The sequence below is a fragment of the Salvelinus sp. IW2-2015 genome, linkage group LG13, assembly GCF_002910315.2.
Source record: "Salvelinus sp. IW2-2015 linkage group LG13, ASM291031v2, whole genome shotgun sequence".
NCBI lineage: Eukaryota > Metazoa > Chordata > Actinopteri > Salmoniformes > Salmonidae > Salvelinus > Salvelinus sp. IW2-2015.
This window is the reverse complement of record NC_036853.1, coordinates 14035153-14053897: the sequence shown is the minus strand read 5'-3', so window position 1 is coordinate 14053897 and position 18745 is coordinate 14035153. Positions and strand designations below refer to the sequence as shown.

At 41.8% G+C, this 18745-nt stretch overlaps 1 protein-coding gene across 1 annotated transcript; it reads left to right on the top strand.

Moving 5' to 3' along the window:
• The first annotated feature begins 1260 nt into the window (after positions 1 to 1260).
• On the top strand, positions 1261 to 18358 carry LOC111971899 (oxysterol-binding protein-related protein 1-like). Its single transcript, XM_023998683.2, has 17 exons — positions 1261 to 1403; positions 3056 to 3137; positions 3842 to 3948; positions 9413 to 9575; positions 10243 to 10423; positions 12247 to 12322; positions 14988 to 15122; positions 15316 to 15413; positions 15506 to 15688; positions 15818 to 15925; positions 16047 to 16136; positions 16272 to 16395; positions 17034 to 17147; positions 17315 to 17438; positions 17548 to 17638; positions 17888 to 17908; positions 18241 to 18358. The coding sequence occupies exons 1-17, from the start codon at positions 1296 to 1298 to the stop codon at positions 18341 to 18343; spliced, it is 1908 nt and encodes a 635-aa protein (XP_023854451.2). The 5' UTR covers positions 1261 to 1295; the 3' UTR covers positions 18344 to 18358.
• Positions 18359 to 18745: the final 387 nt, after the last annotated feature.

Sequence of the window (18745 nt, the reverse complement as noted above, 5' to 3'; positions counted from 1 at the left end):
CCCCATACTCAATAGGCCGACTGCAGGCCAGATCCAGACCCAGAATGCGGTCAATACTGTCGCAACAAAAAATCGAATAAATGTTGCATTATATTTTTTGGGGTGGTGGGGCTTAGTCGGGCCTAGAACCCTGGTATCCTATAAACACACATAATACATGGCAACACATGTAGAAATGCAGAAAAAAAGTCACACTGCTAAATGTTCTCTCCGCCAACGAAAGGGGTGTGAATAGTTTGGGGTCACATGGTTTGCGAGGTGGGGATTCTTTACTACGCCGATAAATGACAATATCCATCCAGACGTTTGCCACCTTGGAAATGTGTATGACCGGACATTCTCAAAAACCCTATTGACAAACAGAATTTGAGAAGCCCTGCCCTAGACCCACACTAGATTATTATACCTAGTGTGTCTCTCTCTCTCTCTGCCTCATAAGGTTGGATGCAGCTGCCAATGTCCAAAGACAAGGCCGTAAGCCTCTAACCCAAGCCCACTGTTTGGTAGGCCATGATTTTTCTCTCATCAGATTTAACATTGGGGCAGTATTTACTGGAATATTAGTGTAGAATACGACAAATTCAGTAGAGGCTGCTGGGGAGGACGGCTCATAATAATAGCTGGAGTGGAATCAATGGAATGGCATCCTACATATCAAAGATGTCGTTTCCGTGTGGTTGATACCACTCCATTGACTCCATTCCAGCCATTATTATGAGCCATCCTCCCCTCAGCAGCCTCTACTGGACAAATTGTGTTTTACTATTTATTTTTCAGATCAAAGTCAGAGACAGCTGCTTTTTCACCCTCAAGTGCATAATTTCAAAGAGTCCCCCATGAATGACAACAAGAAAAGTGAGATGTGGTTTGTTTTTCTGAATTATTGTTGCATATCAACAATACTGTTTTTCATTGCTTCTGTTTTTTTCTATAGCTGTCATATGTACAAAAGCTAAGGAACATCCTTTTTTGTTAGAACAAAAACATATTGTTTTCTGTTAAAAAAACACCAACCAGTTGATGAACATAGCCTACATTTGAACAAACCTACAAACACTCTCTTTCTAACACACACACACACACACACACACACACACACACACACACACACACACACACACACACACACACACACACACACACACACACACACACACAACGCTATTCTCATAACTTCTCATTTGCTTCCTGTCATGAGTCATGTGAGAGCCCAGTTATTAGCCTAAGAGCAGAACATGAAGCAGCACAGTACAGTGCAGTACATCATGCAGCTCAGATGAGTGTGGCTGGACGCTATGGAGGAATACTCTGCCTACAGCACACACTACTGCTCTCGGGTGCAGGGCAGCGAGGAGGACGAGGAAGGAGTCATGAGTGTGGGAGAGCTGACAGAATCACTACAGGTGACATACCAGTCTGCAACTTCTTTACCTTCATCTGGTATCTCTCCTCAACCTTCCCCATCCCCCTGAATGTTCTTCTCAACCTTCCCCATCCCCCTGAATGTTCTCCTCAACCTTCCCCATCCCCCTGAATGTTCTTCTCAACCTTCTCCATCCCCCTGAATGTTCTTCTCAACCTTCTCCATCCCCCTGAATGTTCTTGAATGTTCTCCTTCTGCAATAGAGCTGTGTATTCTCTCTTATTCTTTCACATGTAACAGGGAATTTTAAGATCCTTAAAATTCATGGTTAACTTACACTACCGTTCAAAAGTTTGGGGTCACTTAGAAATGTCCTTGTTTTTGAAAGAAAAGCAATTTATGTTAGCACAGCTGAAAACGGTTGTCCTGATTAAAGAAGCAATAAACTGTCCTTCTTCAGACTAGTTGAGTATCTGGAGCATCAGCATTTGTGGGTTTGATTACAGGCTCAAAATGGCCAGAAACAAAGTACTTTCTTCTGAAACTCGTCAGTCTATTCTTGTTCTGAGAAATTAAGGCTATTCCATGCGAGAAATTGCCAAGAAACTAAAGATCTTGTACAATACTGTGTACTACTCCCTTCACAGAACAGCGCAAACTGGTTCTAACCAGAACAGAAAGAGGAGTGGGAGGCCCCGGTGCACAACTGAGCAAGAGGACAAGTACATTAGAGTGTATAGTTTGAGAAACAGAAGCCTCACAAGTTCTCAACTGGCAGCTTCATTAAATAGTACCCGCAAAAACACCAGTCTCAACGTCAACAGTGAAGAGGCGACTCTGGGATGCTGGCCTTCTAGGCAGAGTTGCAAAGAAAAAGCCCTATCTCAGACTGGCCAATAAAAATAAAAGATTAAGATGGGCAAAAGAGCACAGACACTGGACAGAGGAACTCTGCTTAGAAGGCCAGAATCCCGGAGTCGCCTCTTCACTGTTGACGTTGAGACGGGTGTTTTGTGGGTACTATTTAATGAAGCTGCCAGTTGAGGACTTGTGAGGCGTCTCACTCCTCTTTCCATTCTGGTTAGAGACAGTTTGCGCTGTTCTGTGAAGGGAGTAGTGCACAGCGTTGTACGAGATCTCCAGTTTCTTGGCAATTTCTCGCAGTGAATAGCCTTCATTTCTCAGAACAAGATAGACTGACGAGTTTCAGAAGAAAGTACTTTGTTTCTGGCCATTTTGAGCCTGTAATCGAACCCACAAATGCTGATGCTCCAGATACTCAACTCGTCTGACAGTTTATTGCTTCTTTAATAATTAGGACAACAGTTGTCAGCTGCGCTAACATAATTGCAAAAGGGTTTTCTAAGGATCAATTAGCCTTTTAAAATTATAAACTTGTATTAGCTAACACAACGTGCCATTGGAACACAGGAGTGATGATTGCTGATAATGGGCCTCTGTACGCCTATGTAGATATTCCATTAAAAAATCTGCCGTTTCCAGCTACAATAGTCATTTACAACATTAACAATGTCTACACTGTATTTCTGATCAATTTGATGTTATTTTAATGGACAATTATTTTTGCTTTTCTTTCAAAAACAATGACATTTCTAAGTGACCCCAAACTTTTGAACCGTAGTGTATGTATGGAGGTCATGTTTTCTCCCTCTCCCTCCTCCTCCCTGGCAGTCAGCTGAAGCTTGTCACCAGAAGCTGGAGAAGGAGGTTAGAGCATTCCTCTCCTTGGTGAAGGAAGATGGACTTCCAGAGAGTAAAGCCTTTTCTTTCATAGGAACTCAATTTCCACAGATGTGTAGTACAATACCCTCATTCATAGCATAAATGTTAAATGTAATTGTGCTTTTTAATATATTGCACTTACAACAGAAGCTCGTGCCTAAACCCTATTGACCTACACTGAGTGTACAAAACATTAGGAATACCTGCTCTTTCCATGACATAGACTGACCAGGTTAATACAGCTGAAAGCTATTATCCCTTATTGATGTCACTTGTTAAATCCACTTCAATCAGTGTAGAAGAAGGGGAGGAGACAGGTTAAAGAAGGACGTTTAAGCCTTGAGACAATTGAGACATGGATTGTGTGCCATTCAGAGGATGAATGGGCAAGACAAAAGATTTAAGTGCCTTTGAATGGGGAAAGCATTGGAGTCAACATGGGCCAGCATTCCTGTGGAACGCTTTGGACACTTTGTAGAATCCATGCACTGACAAATTGAAGCTGTTCCGAGGGCAAAAAGGGGTGCAACTCAATATTAGGAAGGTGTTCCTAATGTTTTGTACACTCAGTGTATCTCCAGGGGAAGACTAGGATGGTGTGATAGTGGCTTGAATTTAGTCTGAATTCAGACCACAAGGCTTTAGTGGTAAATTTGATGTTACCGTTACAAACACTATTTAACTCTTCTCTCAGAACAAAGCTAAAATATCCCGTGGCTGTGTTTGTCCCCTCAGAGCTACCGCCCATGATGCTGCAGAAGATGAGGGAGGTGTGTGAGCTGTCCAGTGAAACTTGCTCGAATCTCAACCACTGCCTCAGCCTCTTCTCCAGACAGGATGGGGTTTGTCACTTCTCTTCTGTGTCTACTGATGCCTTTTTTCCACAGCAACACTACTGTCTCCAGTGATTATGTTAATGTTGCGCTAGTGTTAGTTTTTGGGAAGTGTGTTTTCATTGCTATGGCTGACACTGATGACTTGTGAAGAGCAGAACCAGCAACCTCTGCAAAATCAAAAGAGTTGCTTTGTGAGACGGTATTAACCACAGAAGGTGTTAACCCATGTTCACAGTTAGCCATTGTTATGCAAATGCAGCCCTGAAAGTCCCAGCGGCTTCGCCTTGGCCCCAAATCAGAGCAGGTCCATCGAGTTCATGGCCCAGTGAGTCGCTAGAGCCGGGCCGTGGCGGTGGAAACACAGAAGCCTGAGGCTTTTGTAAAAACGCAGGTAAAATCCTCAGTGGAAATTCGCCATAGACTTATTCTTTACTACCGATACACACAAACACACATACTGAGCAAGGCTGTGCCGTTGGCAGGTAGTTTATTAATGCAGAGGGTTTATGGGAGACAAAGGGGACGGAAAAGGGATGGAGCCGTGAGAAGTGTTTTTTATGGTGATGTTTACAATCAGCTGGGAAATCTCTCCAACACACAAGAATGTAAAGACGAACAAACAGTAACTCATATATTCACAAAGTCAGATTCACATGGAATTGTGAATCTGCTGCAGCTGATAACTCGACTTCTAGGATGTATCACTTCTTCTTTTGTGAATAAGAGTTCAAAGTTCATACCATTTTGCCATAATCAGCTCGCACTGAATTCTGGCTGGTCTAGTAGAAATTCTTCCTTCCAGCATGGTGATTGTCACCTCCACGTTGAAATTAGCCGTTTTAAACGTATGGACACCAGTCCTCATGTTGTTGGGAATTAAAGTTAATTTCATTAGGTTGTAGTTGATATTAGCCCTTTTAAATGTATAGACACCAGTCCTCATGTCGTCGGGAACTAAAGTTGACTTGCGTCGACGGGCTTTTGTAGTGGGGGAGAGAAGGGCTTGTTTCATAGTTCTCAATCAATGTCTGTTCACTTGGCCACGTGGCCACTGAGTGAGCATAGTTTACTTTATGAAAACAATTCTCTCATTTAGAAGCTAAAATTACATTTAATCTTTTCACAAATAGTTTCATATTTAAACATTTCAATTGCACAACAATTCCATGTGAATCTGATAAGTAGAATGTGCAGAATTTCAATGTAATTTTTGTCGTCATATCATCAGATATAGTGTCCCATACACCAACTGATCTGACATCATATTCTTTAAGTACCAACGGACACTTTCAACTGGTTGGATTACAGAAATGTTGTACCTATCCCCAACCTTTTGATGTTACCATGCTCTCTCTATGTTAACAAAAGGCTTTCCAAGAGTCCATTCTGTAGGGTGGAGAGAAAAGGGGGAAAGATATTTATGGGGGCTCATTACAACAGGACAACGTCATGACACTAGCTTCCCTTTGAGAGGGGCTCTACAGCCTTGCAGAATTAGCTTTCTTCCACTTGAGATTGGCTCTACAGCCTAGCAGCGTTAGCTAACTGCCCCTTGAGTGGAGGAGGTTGTTGAGCCACTGTACAGCATGAAACTGACCAGCAGTCATGACCTTGGTAGATGCTGCTCTCTCATACAATAGTGTACATGGACCTGAAGGTGAACTATTAATGAGGCACAGTTTGATATACTAATGTGTCCAAATGCATTTACATCATACTGTAGATTATATCTGATGTTTTGATTCGCAAACTGTTTGTGTTTGTGTGAGGTGGCGTGTCAGGTGGGGTATGTATGTCTGTATGACACTGCATGCAAATAGATTATACAAGGGGTTAGGCATTTTCAACACACAAATGTTTTTTAAAAAGACTACAAGAGAAGTGGTCAATTTCTCCTCAACCCTCAACCATGAAAGACTGTCATGCATATTGTTGATGTTAGTTCTTTGTGTGCAGTTAAGGGCAAGGTGTGGTGCTTTGTTTTGAGCCAACTTCAGCTTTGCTAGGTCTTTCTTTGCTGCACCTGACCATATTACCGGACATCAAGATGGGACAAGATAAAAGCCTGAACTAGTACAGTTGATCTTTGTGCCAAAAATGCAGAACATATTTTTATAACAGACATACCTCTCCCCATCTTCACAACAACTTTGTCAATGTGACAATAGTGACTGTCTGATAGTAATTCTCTGTAGAACTACATCTGCCATTACTCAGAGTCATACTCCAATTCAAACTACTGGAAAGGCAAATGTTACTACTATTGATAAGTGCTACTACAGTACCATCATCTGCTGTTTATAACATAGCATCTCCTGAGGGACGATTCTACTACTGCTGCCGTTGCTGCCGGCTCCTCAATAGTGCTATGTTTTGTGAGCTCACAGACGAATGCCAGTGTCCCACTGTGCAGGCCTATGCTGTGGGAGAAACTCTTTACCAGCAAAGCAAATGGAAGAGGCTGGATTTATTGTGAGTTTATTTGCAGCTCTGGTGCAATGAGCTTTTCTGTGATTGTGTAGTGAGTGTGTTATTGTAGTTGGTTCCTGGTTTGAAGTGTAACTGTTTCACTGTGTCTTACTGCTACTGCATCTTATGGTTGTAGATGTTGTAGTATGATGACAAGGATGATACTGTCATTTCAGTATAACTTCATATGTGATTGGGAATTAGTAATGCTATTACAGTGTTAAAGGGACTAACGATGACAATAGCTGTTGGACAGACATTTCGTATGATTTTGTGGATGAATCTGCAGTTTTATTACTTCAGCTTGAATTTTGTCTCCATTTACTGGTGAACCCTCATCAACCCTCACCAAAGTGAGGGATCATAATAACATAAGACCCCTGGTTATCATATGATGTTGAATATGCTATTTATAAATATTCTAAGGTTGCACAGGATGTGGCTCTGATGATTGCACAATCTCCCGTTATAAAACTGTTCAGCAGATTGGTCCTACTGTAGTTACTGTCTGTGTTGTTACTCTTAATTAATCCATTACATGCAGGCCTTTAGTTATTGACGCTGAATGTTTCAGTGGATCTCAGTGGAGGTCTAGAAATGTACGCTTGTTTTCTACAAAGTCCTCAGAGACATCTGGGTGTTTGTCTATATGATACCTTACGTCATCTGTAAGAAAGGTGAATGAATCATAATACAGGTCTGCTTCCGCTCCCTTCCTCTATTCCCAACCTTACAGGTAAGCTGTACTGTGCATACTGCACCTTCATGACTTTGAGCTGCCCTCACCAGAAACCATGTCTGTTGAAAATGAATACACTTTTTGGGTTCAAATATCTGGCTTTATGCAGAGAAGAACTGGCTAATCCACAGTGTTTCAATGGATGAAAGAAATGCAGCTTTTGGAAAGGAGAAGGCGTGTGGTTATGAGGTACAGTACCAGTCAAAGGATTGGACACACCTACTCATTCCAGGATTTTTCTTTATTTGTACTATTTTCTACATTGCAGAATAATAGTGAAGACATCAAAACTATGAAATAACACGTATGGAATCATGTAGTAACCAAAAAAGTGTTAAACAAATCAAAATATATTATATATTTGAGATTTTTCAAAGTAGCCACCCGTTGCCTTATAACAGCTTTGCACACTTTTGGCATTCTCTCAACCAGCTTCATGAGGTAGTCACCTGGAATTAATTCCACTTAACAGGTGTGCCTTGATAAAAGTTAATTTGTGGAATTTCTTTCCTTCTAAATGTGTTTGAGCCAATCAGTTGTGTTGTGACAAGGTAGGGGTGGTATATAGAAGATATCCCTATTTGGTAAAAGACCAAGTCCATATTATGGCAAGAACCGCTCAAATAAGCAAAGAGAAACAACAGTCCATCGTTACTTTAGACATGAAGGTCAGTCAATCTGGAAAAGTTCTAACTTTGAAAGCTTCTTCAAGTGCAGTCGCAAAAACCATCAAGCGTTATGATGAAACTGGCTCTCATGAGGACCACCACAGGAAAGGAAGACCCAGAGTTGCCTCTGCTGCAGAGGATAAGTTCATTAGAGTAACCAGCCTAAGAAATTGCAGCCCAAATAAATGCTTCACAGAGTTCAAGTAACAGACACATCTCATCATCAACTGTTCAGAGGAGACTGTGTGAATCAGGCCTTCATGGTTGAATTGCTGCAAAGAAACCACTACTAAAGGACACCAATAAGAAGAAGAGACTTGCTTGGGCCAAGAAAGACGAGCAATGGACATTAGGCCGGTGGAAATCTGTCCTGGTCTGATGAGTCCAAATTGTGATATGCAGAGTAGGTGAACGCATTATTTCCGCAATGTGTGGTTCCCACCATGAAGCATGGAGGAAGAGGTGTGATGGTGTCTGGTGACACTGTCAGTGACTTATTTGGAATTCAAGGTACGCTTAACCAGCATGGCTACCACAGCATTCTGCAGCGATACGCCATCCCATCTACTTTGCGCTTAGTCGGAATATCATTTGTTTTTCAACAGGACAATAACCCAACATACCTCCAGGCTGTGTAAGGGATATTTGACCAAGAAGGAGAGTGAGTGCCTGGTGGAGTGCTGCATTAGATGACCTGGTCTCCACAATCACCCGACCTCAACCCAATTGAGATGGTTTGGGATGATTTGGGCCGCAGAGTGAATGAAAAGCAGTCAAGATATGCTCAGCATGTGGGAAATCCTTCAAGACTGTTGGAAAAGCATTCCAGGTGAAGCTGGTTGAGAAAATGCCAGGAGTGTGCAAAGCTGTCATCAAGGCAAAGGGTAGCTATTTTGAAGAATCTCAAATATAAAATATATTTTGATTTGTTTAACACTTTTTCATGATTCCATATGTGTTATTTCATAGTGTTGATGTCTTCGCTATTATTCTACAATGTAGAAAATAGTACAAATAAAGAAAAACCCTTGAATGAGTAGTTGTGTCCAAACTTTTGATTGGTACTGTATATCTTTATATATTTCTACAGAAGATCAAGTAGTCTATTTGGAAATGTCCTTGCCCATTGTAGTTATCTGATCTCCTCTGCGCCATGAGGATCGTTCTCTGGATGGCCATTTGAGACGGCAGGTTTAAGGCACCTGTCCTCCACTACAGCTAAACATGTATTGTTCCTCTCAGCACAGCTTCACTCTGGCCCTGTGATGTCTGTCTGCTGATCTGAGCACAGTAACAAGAGAAGATCAGTCAGTATGCTGCTCTTGTAGTCTACAGACCTACACAACACAGGTCCTCACAGCCGTACAGAGATCTCTGCTGATATCTATACTCTATTCACTGTATACTGTAACTTGCTTTTCAGTGTTGATATTTAGTATAAATAGATAATCTATGTAGGCCATGAAGTGCCATCAAACGTATACTGTATGATTATTAATTATACTGCGTGCATGTGTGTGCCCACTTATGTGTCTGTGCGTGTGTGGTTGTTTTGTGGCGTGTGTGTGTGTGTGTGTGGGGGTTTGGGGCTCAGGTGCGCAGTCTGAAATTGGAGCAGGAGGTTGAGAAGAATAATATCCTGTCTGAAGAGCTTCAGACTCTGGCTACAGAGCAGCACAAACTAGAGCAGTCCGTTGTCAAGGGCTCCTCTCCACGGAGCGCGCTCAGTGATGATGATTTCTACGATGCTGTGTCTGGTGAGTATGGCTTGTTTTTATTTACGATCAGATTGGAATTGAAGTGAGAGAGCTTGAGATAAAAAACTGGTGTCTTGTTTGACAGTATGATTATTTTATTGATGCCTATAGCTGTTCATGCATTTTATAAACTCAACTCTGGACCTCTAAGCCAGTTCCACAGCTTGTTTTAATTGTTCCCCTCTAATCAGGGACTGATTTAGACCTGGCACACTAGGTGGGTGCAATTAATTATCAGGTAGAACAGACAACCAGCAGGCTCCGAACCACATAGGGTAAGAGTTGACTACCCCTGGTCTAGATGTTTACAATGTTATGCTAAGATGACTTGCTTGCTATTGTGTGCACCAATTTAGTCACAATTGAGCAATACCTACAAACTACTATTTCACTTTGAAAATGCTTTTTTATTCACAAGATGGCCTATGATAATGGTTATGATGATTTTTGCAATGATCGATTGACTGATGCCTTCAGCCTTCAGAGGTTGGTTCAGGGCTCTTTAAATACAACTCTATCCACAGATCTGGTTTCTCCCGTCAGGGCTTTAGTGAGGCTCAGGGAAAGGTGTCAGTTGTTGATAGCGACACAGTCATTCATAGCACTGTCACTCATATATCCAGTCCCTGCCTTTACAACATGACTGCTTACTCCCTTTCATCTCAAGATTCGGACTCGGAGCACTCTCTGAGCGTCTTTGAGGGGGTGGCCAGTCATTCGTTTGACAAGGACGAGGAGAAAGGCTCTGTCCTGTTCAGCAGCAAGCGCAGCAGCCCAACCAGCATGTCTCTGGAGAATCACCATGGCAATGAGGAGGAGTCCCAACCCAATGGGATTGTGAGGCACAGGTGAGCTGAGCCAAGTGCCCCCCCGACACACCCCCTCCTACCCACCCAGTGTCTCTCCCATCCACCCTACATCCAAGCACACACAGGGAACGGTCCTGTTTACAGTACACAGCTGTTTTAGAAGGTAGAAGCTTCAGATTGGGATTAAACCTGGGAAGAAAAGCCACTTTGCCTCTTTGCACAATAAGTTACAGTTAACTGCAAAAATAAAGGAAACAAGAGTAAAGGAGGTATACAAAGTACATTGAAAGCAGGTACTTCCACTGAGTTAATTACGCAATTAAAATATCCCATCATGCTTAGGGTCATCTATAAGAATGCGCAGTTGCCTATTATTTTGACTAGCATGGCTAGAAGAAGAGATCTCAGTGACTTTGAAAGAGGGGTCTCAAATGAGCATATAGAGGTTTAAAGGGTGTGTGTCTCAGTCACCAGATCTCAACCCAATTTAACATTTAAATTAAGGCACCAAAATATGGAATTTCCTGTGGAAGAATGGTGTTGCATCCCTCTAATAGAGTTCCAGACACTTGTAGAATCTATGCCAAGGCGCATTGAAGCTGTTCTGGCGGCTCATGGTGGCACAACACCCTGTTAAGACACTTTGTCACTTTTTCTTTATTTTGGCAGTAACCTGTACCTTTTAAAGTCATATTTATTTTGTTGTTTGTCAAATAAACTTTTGTTACTCCCTTTCTGTTTGAGAGAACCCTTTCTGTAAAAATAAGCCTATAGTAGAGCAGTGGAAAAGGCAAAGAAACATCCTGTGGTTTATGCAATCTCCTACTTTAGACCAGTGTTGGAAATGAGTGGTTCTTAGGACCAAGTTAATACAGAGGTGGAGTTTCTTCCAGCCCCTAACTATCAGAATCTTGTTGTTTACCCTACTGTTTGTTTTCTTGTTGTGTTCCTAGACTACATATGGTGTATTATTTGTGTGTTTTCAGAGTCAGTGTGTGAATAATTTAGCAAGGCAGCTAGGCTGGTCCAGGCAGGAGAAAGGCTCTCATTGAGAAGGCTGAGCGCTGTGTAAAACCAGTTAAACATTGATGAGGTCACAGTGTCATGCAATAATTGGAACTCGGTAGGACCTTATGTTGACTGATCTGAACGCTGATCAGGGCGTAGAAGTGGAGGCCATACATTTTAGTAAGAAAAAACATTAAAAACATAAAAACCTGTGGTGAGCCAAATGGTCAAGCCCAACCTGACTGACTGACAGTGGTAGTTAGGAAGGGAATCAAATGGCATAGTTAGGAAGGGAATCAAATGGCATAGTTAGGAAGGGAATCAAATGGCATAGTTAGGAAGGGAATCAAATGGCATATTTGATTAATGGGATGTGCAAACTAGTGTATCCACAGGTTTTTATCTTCTTCACATATCTTTGTGTGAGCAAGCATTTGTGTTAAATATACGTAGGTGTTCATGGTGCCAACGTACATTTGTTGGTAAGATTACTCTTGCCTTAAAGAAGTGAAGGCCTCAGGGAGCAGCTATTTCCATGGAAGCTCCTGGACAGTAGTGGTGTAGCGGTGTTGATTGTAGACCTGGGCCTTGGTCCAATATGTCAGCTCTACACATGCCTGAAACTAAACTGAAGGCTTTTGTTGCACTCAGCAGACTATATTCGCCTGAATAAGATATGACTCCTGCATTAGATATAAAGTATGTGTTACATGCCTGGCACATCTCATCGAAAGAAATGCAGATCACTGTACGGTAAGGGTAGTGTCAAAGTCCACAGAGCAGAGTGTGATACTTGTGTCATTTGTACATTTACCAGATTCTATGTTTGTGCGTCTGTATATCCCTCACTCCAGAACAAGTTTACCAGCATCCATGTTCTCCAGAAATGACTTCAGCATCTGGAGTATCCTGAGGAAATGCATTGGCATGGTGAGCTATCAACCAGAAGCACTCAGCTTTATTGTTCCTGTCCAAACCCCCGTAACATGATGAATAATGGGAACCTTCCTGGCCATAATAGTGCCTGTATTGTAGATCAGTCAATCCAATACTGATGTACTGCGCAGTAAGTAACCCACATCTATACAATTCTGTGTGGAGCTTTTCTTTAGCTACAGCCTAGAGCATGTATATAAAGGATCTAGCATGTCATAATCCTGATGTGGAATGTGGTTCAGTAGCCGGGGAGTGGTAATGTACAATGCCTATACAAAGTATTCACATCCCTTGACTTTATCCACATTTTGTGGTGTTACAAAGTTTCCTATTAATAAAAAAAAAATATGATCTACACAAAATACTTTGTAATATCAAAGTAGAAGAAAAATTCTAACATTTGTAAATACAATATATATGTATTTTTTAATATAGCTTGATTAGATAAGTATTCATCCCTCTGTCAATGCATGTTAGCATCAACTTTGGTAGCGATTACAGCTGTTTCTCTTTCTGGGTATGTTTCCACACCTGGATTGTGCATAATTTGCTTTTGGTTGTTAATCATTGCTAGACAAAAAATGGTTGTTAATATTTGCTAGACAAAAATGTTCAGGTCTTGCCATAGTCAAAACTGTAACTCAGCCTCTCAGGAACATTCACTGTCTTCTTGGTAAGCAACTCCAGTGTAGATTTGGCCTTGTGTTTTAGGTTATTGTCCTGGTGAAAGGTGTTATTCATCTCCCAGTATTTGGTAGATTTTTCCTGTGCTTAGTGCCATTCAGTTTCTTTTTCTATCCTGAAAAACTCCCCAGTTTCAAGCATACACATAACACGATGCAGCCGCTACTATGCTTGAAGATATGGAGAGTGGTACTCTGGAATGTGTTGTATTGGATTTTACCCAAACATAACACTTTGTATTCAGGGCAAAAAGTTAATTGCTTTGCCACATTTTTTGCAGTATTATTTTAGTGCCTTGTTGCAATGTCACGATCGTCTTGCGGTGAGAGAGAGGACCAAGGCGCAGCGTGTGCAAAATACATTCTCTTTTATTTAGAGAAGGGAAAAACTTACGTCGTTAGCTTCACGGTCGTTTGTTGTTTTGTTTAGTTTGTATTCAGTGTTCGTTTCGTGATTTTCCCTTCTCTAAATAAAAGAGAATGTATTTTGCACACGCTGCGCCTTGGTCCTCTCTCTCACCGCAAGACGATCGTGACATGCAAACAGGATGCATGTTTTGGAATATTTTTATTCTGTAAGGGCTTCCTTCTTTTGACTCTGTCAACTAGGTTAGTATTGTGTAGGAACAACAGTGTTGTTGATTCATCCTCAGTTTTCTCCCATCACAGCCATTAAACTCTGTAACTGTTTTAAAGTCACCATTGGCCTCATGGTGAAATCCCTGAGTGGTTTCCTTCCTCTCTGGCAACTGAGTTAGGAAGGACGCCTTTATCTTTGTAGTGACTGGGTGTATTGAGACACCATCCAAAGTGCAGTTAATAACTTCACCATGCTCAAAGGGATATTCAATGTTTGCTTTTTATTTTATTTGTACTAATCTACCAATAGGTGCCCTTCTTTGCGAGGCATTGGAAAACCTCCCTGGGCTTCGTGGTTGAATCTGGGGACTTTACAGATAATATGTGTGGGGTACAGAGATGGGGTAGTCATTCAATTAGCATGTTAAACACTATTATTTCACACAGAGTGAGTCTGTGCAACTTATTATGTGACTTGTTAGTTTTTTTTTACTTTTACCCCTTTCATGTGATATCCAATTGGTAGTTACAGTCTTGTCCCATCACCATAACTCCCGTATGGACTCGGGAGAGGCGAAGGTCGAGAGCCATGCGTCCTCCCGAACCACGACCATGCCAAGCCGCACTGCTTCTTGACACACTGCTTGCTTAACCCGGACGCCAGCCGCACCAACGTGTCGGCGGAAACACCGTACAACTGGCGACCGAAGTCAGCGTGCACTGCACCCAGCCCGTCACAAGGAATCGCTTATGCGCGATGGGACAAGGACATCCCGGCCGGGCCAAACTCTGGGCCAATTGTGCGACGCTGGGCCAATTGTGCGCCGCCTCATGGTTCTCCCAGTCACAGCCGGCTGTGACACAGCCTGGGATGGAACCCGGGTCTGTAGTGATGCCTCAAGCACTGTGATGCAGTGCCCTAGACCGCTGCACCACTCGGGAGGCCCGTTTAGCACATTTTTACTCCTGAAATCCTGAATTTAGGCTTGCCACAACAAAGGGGTTGAATACCTATTGACTTTTCTTTTTTAATACATTTGTTAAAATGTCTAAAAACATAATTCTACTTAGACATGTTTGGCCATGGCCCAGTACTGTAAAGCGATTAAATGTCAGTGATGTGGGTTCGGTATGGACTAATTGATGCTTGATGGATTTGTGTGTGAATTCTAACACACACACACACACAGTATGTACATAAAAAAAAATCTATAGCATATCATGATGGGCCTATGAGATAACTGCTCATGCAATAACTGCTCATTCCTGTAAAATCTAGAGACTTGATTATTTAATGGTTGATAGATGGGAATCACATAGTACAACTACTTGTGAACTAACTTGCGCTCTCTCCTTTTCTCTCTCATTCATTACTTCTCTTGTTCTCTCTCTTTTAGGAGCTGTCTAAAATTACCATGCCAGTGATTTTTAATGAGCCCCTGAGCTTCCTTCAGCGTCTGACAGAGTACATGGAGCACACGTACCTCATCCACCAGGCCAACGCCTCCTCTGACTCCATAGAGAGGATGAAGGTACACCCACATTTGAAAAATAATCTGGAAAATGGGTTTAATTATAGATTTTTTTTTGTCATTTTTTTGTCCACTTGAATTGAGAGAGACAAGCATAGAAACGTATAATAAATACTGTATGTAGAAAAAAAAGAGCTAAGAAATTGTACATTACATCTCCACATCAAGTCATTTGTCTGTTTTGCATGGGCAGTGTGTGGCAGCGTTTGCTGTGTCTGCTGTGGCTTCGCAGTGGGAGAGAACTGGGAAACCTTTCAACCCGCTACTGGGAGAGACCTACGAACTGGTCAGGTAAGAGGGAGGGAGGAGTTCATCTCTAACACTGGTGATGGATTTGGATGTGGTAAAAGACAAGTGTTGAGCTCACCCCTTTTCTCTGACAGAGAGGACCTGGGGTTCAGGTTGATCTCAGAGCAGGTGAGCCACCATCCACCAGTCAGTGCGTTCCACGCCGAAGGCCTGAAGAAAGACTTTGTGTTCCATGGCTCCATCTACCCCAAACTCAAGTTCTGGGGCAAGAGCGTGGAGGCTGAACCCAAAGGCATCATCACACTGGAGCTTCCCAAGTAAGCAACTTTCACACCACATTCAAACAACACAACAGTTATGTGTGATGTTTTCTCATGTTGCCTGTGTGAAACCAAAATGTATTTTTCCACGACATGTTGTTATAGAGTTATTATTTGTACTTCCAGGTACAATGAGGCCTACACATGGACAAACCCTACATGTTGTGTCCACAACATCATCGTGGGGCAGCTGTGGATTGAGCAGTATGGCAACGTGGAGGTGCTCAACCACAAGTATGTGAAAAATACTGTCACATGCTCTGACTAAGAAGGAAGTGCAATATGTGAATGGGGAAGCATGACTAAAATAAATTAAAAGGAAAATGATTTGATGGTATTTCTGTTTTTTTCACAGAACTGGAGAAAGATGCTGTTTGAATTTCAAACCCTGTGGCCTTTTTGGCAAGGAATTGCACAAAGTTGAAGGCTACATTCTGGACAAAAGGTAGGCAGCTTTGATTTAGCCAGCCTATCAATGTATCTCACGTTTGTAATGTATTTATCCATTATGTTGCCATCTTGACGGAAGTCAGTGATGTCTGCAGTGCTTTAACTGACAGTATGTGTGTGTTTGGCACAGCAAAAAGAAGGTCTGTTCTCTCTACGGAAAGTGGACAGAGTGTATGTACATTGTGGATTATGCTGCATTGGAGGCACATAAGAGAAGTGGGAAGGGGACAGCGGAAAAGAAAAGCAGCACACCGGTATGTACCCCATCAAATCATGTAGTCCATTACATGGTGAACACATGCTTTGAGTTCTCCATCCCTGAGGCTTGTTTTATACTGCAAAGAATGTCATGTGCTGGTGTTACAAGAAGTGTAAATTCCAACCACTTTCACTGTGGTATTTTCAATTTCAAGTTTTTTATTATACTCATATAGCAGTCAATACAAACTGAAATCCACGAGCATACAATATATGGATGGAGAGAACGACAGTTTTTATATATATATATAAAATACATCAAAAAGGGTCCAGCAAAAAAAAAAGGGTGACCTTTTCTATACTGTTCAGTTCTCGACTTTGGTATTGTCAGTTGATTTTGGCTGCGGGTGTTCCCGTCGCTGTGATGACAGCTTATGGTTGTAGATAGAAGAGCTTCAGTGCAGAGCTCCCCTCATGTGGGTCGCCACAGCCACAGCCACAAAACCATAAACCCTGCCTATTTCTACAATTTCTCTTCCAATGTGATTTTAAACCTATCCCTAACTTGAACCACATTGCTAACTTTATTTCTAACCCTAACCTTACATTTGTCCATGTAGACAATTTTGACTTTGTGGCTGTGGTAACTAGTGGAAACTTCTCATGTGATCTTGTTGTGTGTCCTGTTGTCCAGGGCTCTCGTGAGGAATTGGAGGAGATCCCCCTACCAGAGGCTGACACAGTCAAGGTCATCCCAGGCAGCTATCTCCTTTGGAGGATAGCCCCCAGACCAGTCAACTCTACAGAGGTTAGTCGCATCGGAAACCCTCCTATTTAGATGTATGGTTTACTCAAGCACATAGAAATGCAGAGGCTCAGAAACTTCACGATCATAAAGCATATTTTGCATAATCTTCTTCACAGCTTTGTATTTAAATATTCAGTCCTGGAAACGTTTTTTGTGTGTATTTGTAGATGTACAGCTTCACGTCGTTTGCCATGCAACTGAACGAGCTGGATAAAGATATGGATGGGCTCATCCCAAAGACAGACTGCAGGCTTAGGCCAGACATACGAGCCATGGAGAACGGAGATATTGGTACGAATCATGATAAATGCTTGTGCCTCATATGCAAACACTTTCTTTGAACACACAGTTGATCTAAGATAGATCAGTGAAAACCCTGTGTGTTTTCTCCTTGCTGTAGATCTTGCAAGTGAGGAGAAGAAGAGACTAGAAGAGAAACAGAGAGCTGCATGTAAAACCCATTCCAAATCTGATGACGAGTGGAAAACAAAGTAAGACAATGAGAGAAATACGGTTATGTTTTGACAATTTCAGTTATGTTATACTCTCTGTGTATTGTATATCAATACACCCATATATTTTGAAATTAAGCAAGTGTATAAAAAAAAAAAAAAAAGGTATCCCTTCATTTAATCCATGTCATTATTTGTATTTGGTTTACTGCTTTATAATAATGCAAAGTCCTACTTTTCTCTTCCATTGTCTTGTTCTCTGTGTTGCACCTTTGCATTGATGTGAAGAAACCCTTCCCTCGGCCCCAGGTATTAGTTGCTTGCTCTTCTATTGTGTGCCTTACATGTGCTCTCCACTGTCACAATGTTGTGTGGTAGCTCCATCTACTGGTGCTAATACATACTGTGCATGCATCGGTTCTGATCTCTGAAATTCAGTTAGTGGCCCAAATGAAAATAAGTGCATACATACCCACTGTCCATTTATTGCACATAACCAACGTATTATTTTCTTTTTAGACTTAATGTTTATGCATGCATGCAGTACTTTATGTTATGTAGATACTAACTCTCATCCATAGAATGACAGGATGAAAGCCTGAACCCCGCCCATGCTCACGTTATCCCTCCTGTGTCTCCAGGTGGTTTCAACAGGGCCAGAATCCCCACAATGGCTCCCAGGACTGGTTGTTCTCCACTGGGTACTGGAACCGCAACTATCCCCTGTTACCTGATATTTACTGATGGACATTAATTCCTTGAATAGTGAGATTGATTCTTATCCACGTCAACTTCCTTATCTATCATGAATACATTAAAGCCTTAATTTATTACAATGAATACACTGTGTATGAAAATAGCAATAATAGATGTATTTGTGATACAAAATGTTCAGCTGTTAAACATGCTTGATATGAATGTAGCATCTATATTAGGTCACATGTTCCATGCAGCCATCATTTTATTATTACTTTTTAGCATAAATGGATCTGTGTGTTCTAATTAAGCAATATGGCACGAGGGGGTGTGGTATATGGCTATGGGCTGTGTCCTTGCACGACGCAACGTGGAGTGCAAGGACACAGCCCTTAGCCGTGGTATATTGGCCATATGTCACAAACCCCCGAGGTGCCTTATTGCTATTAT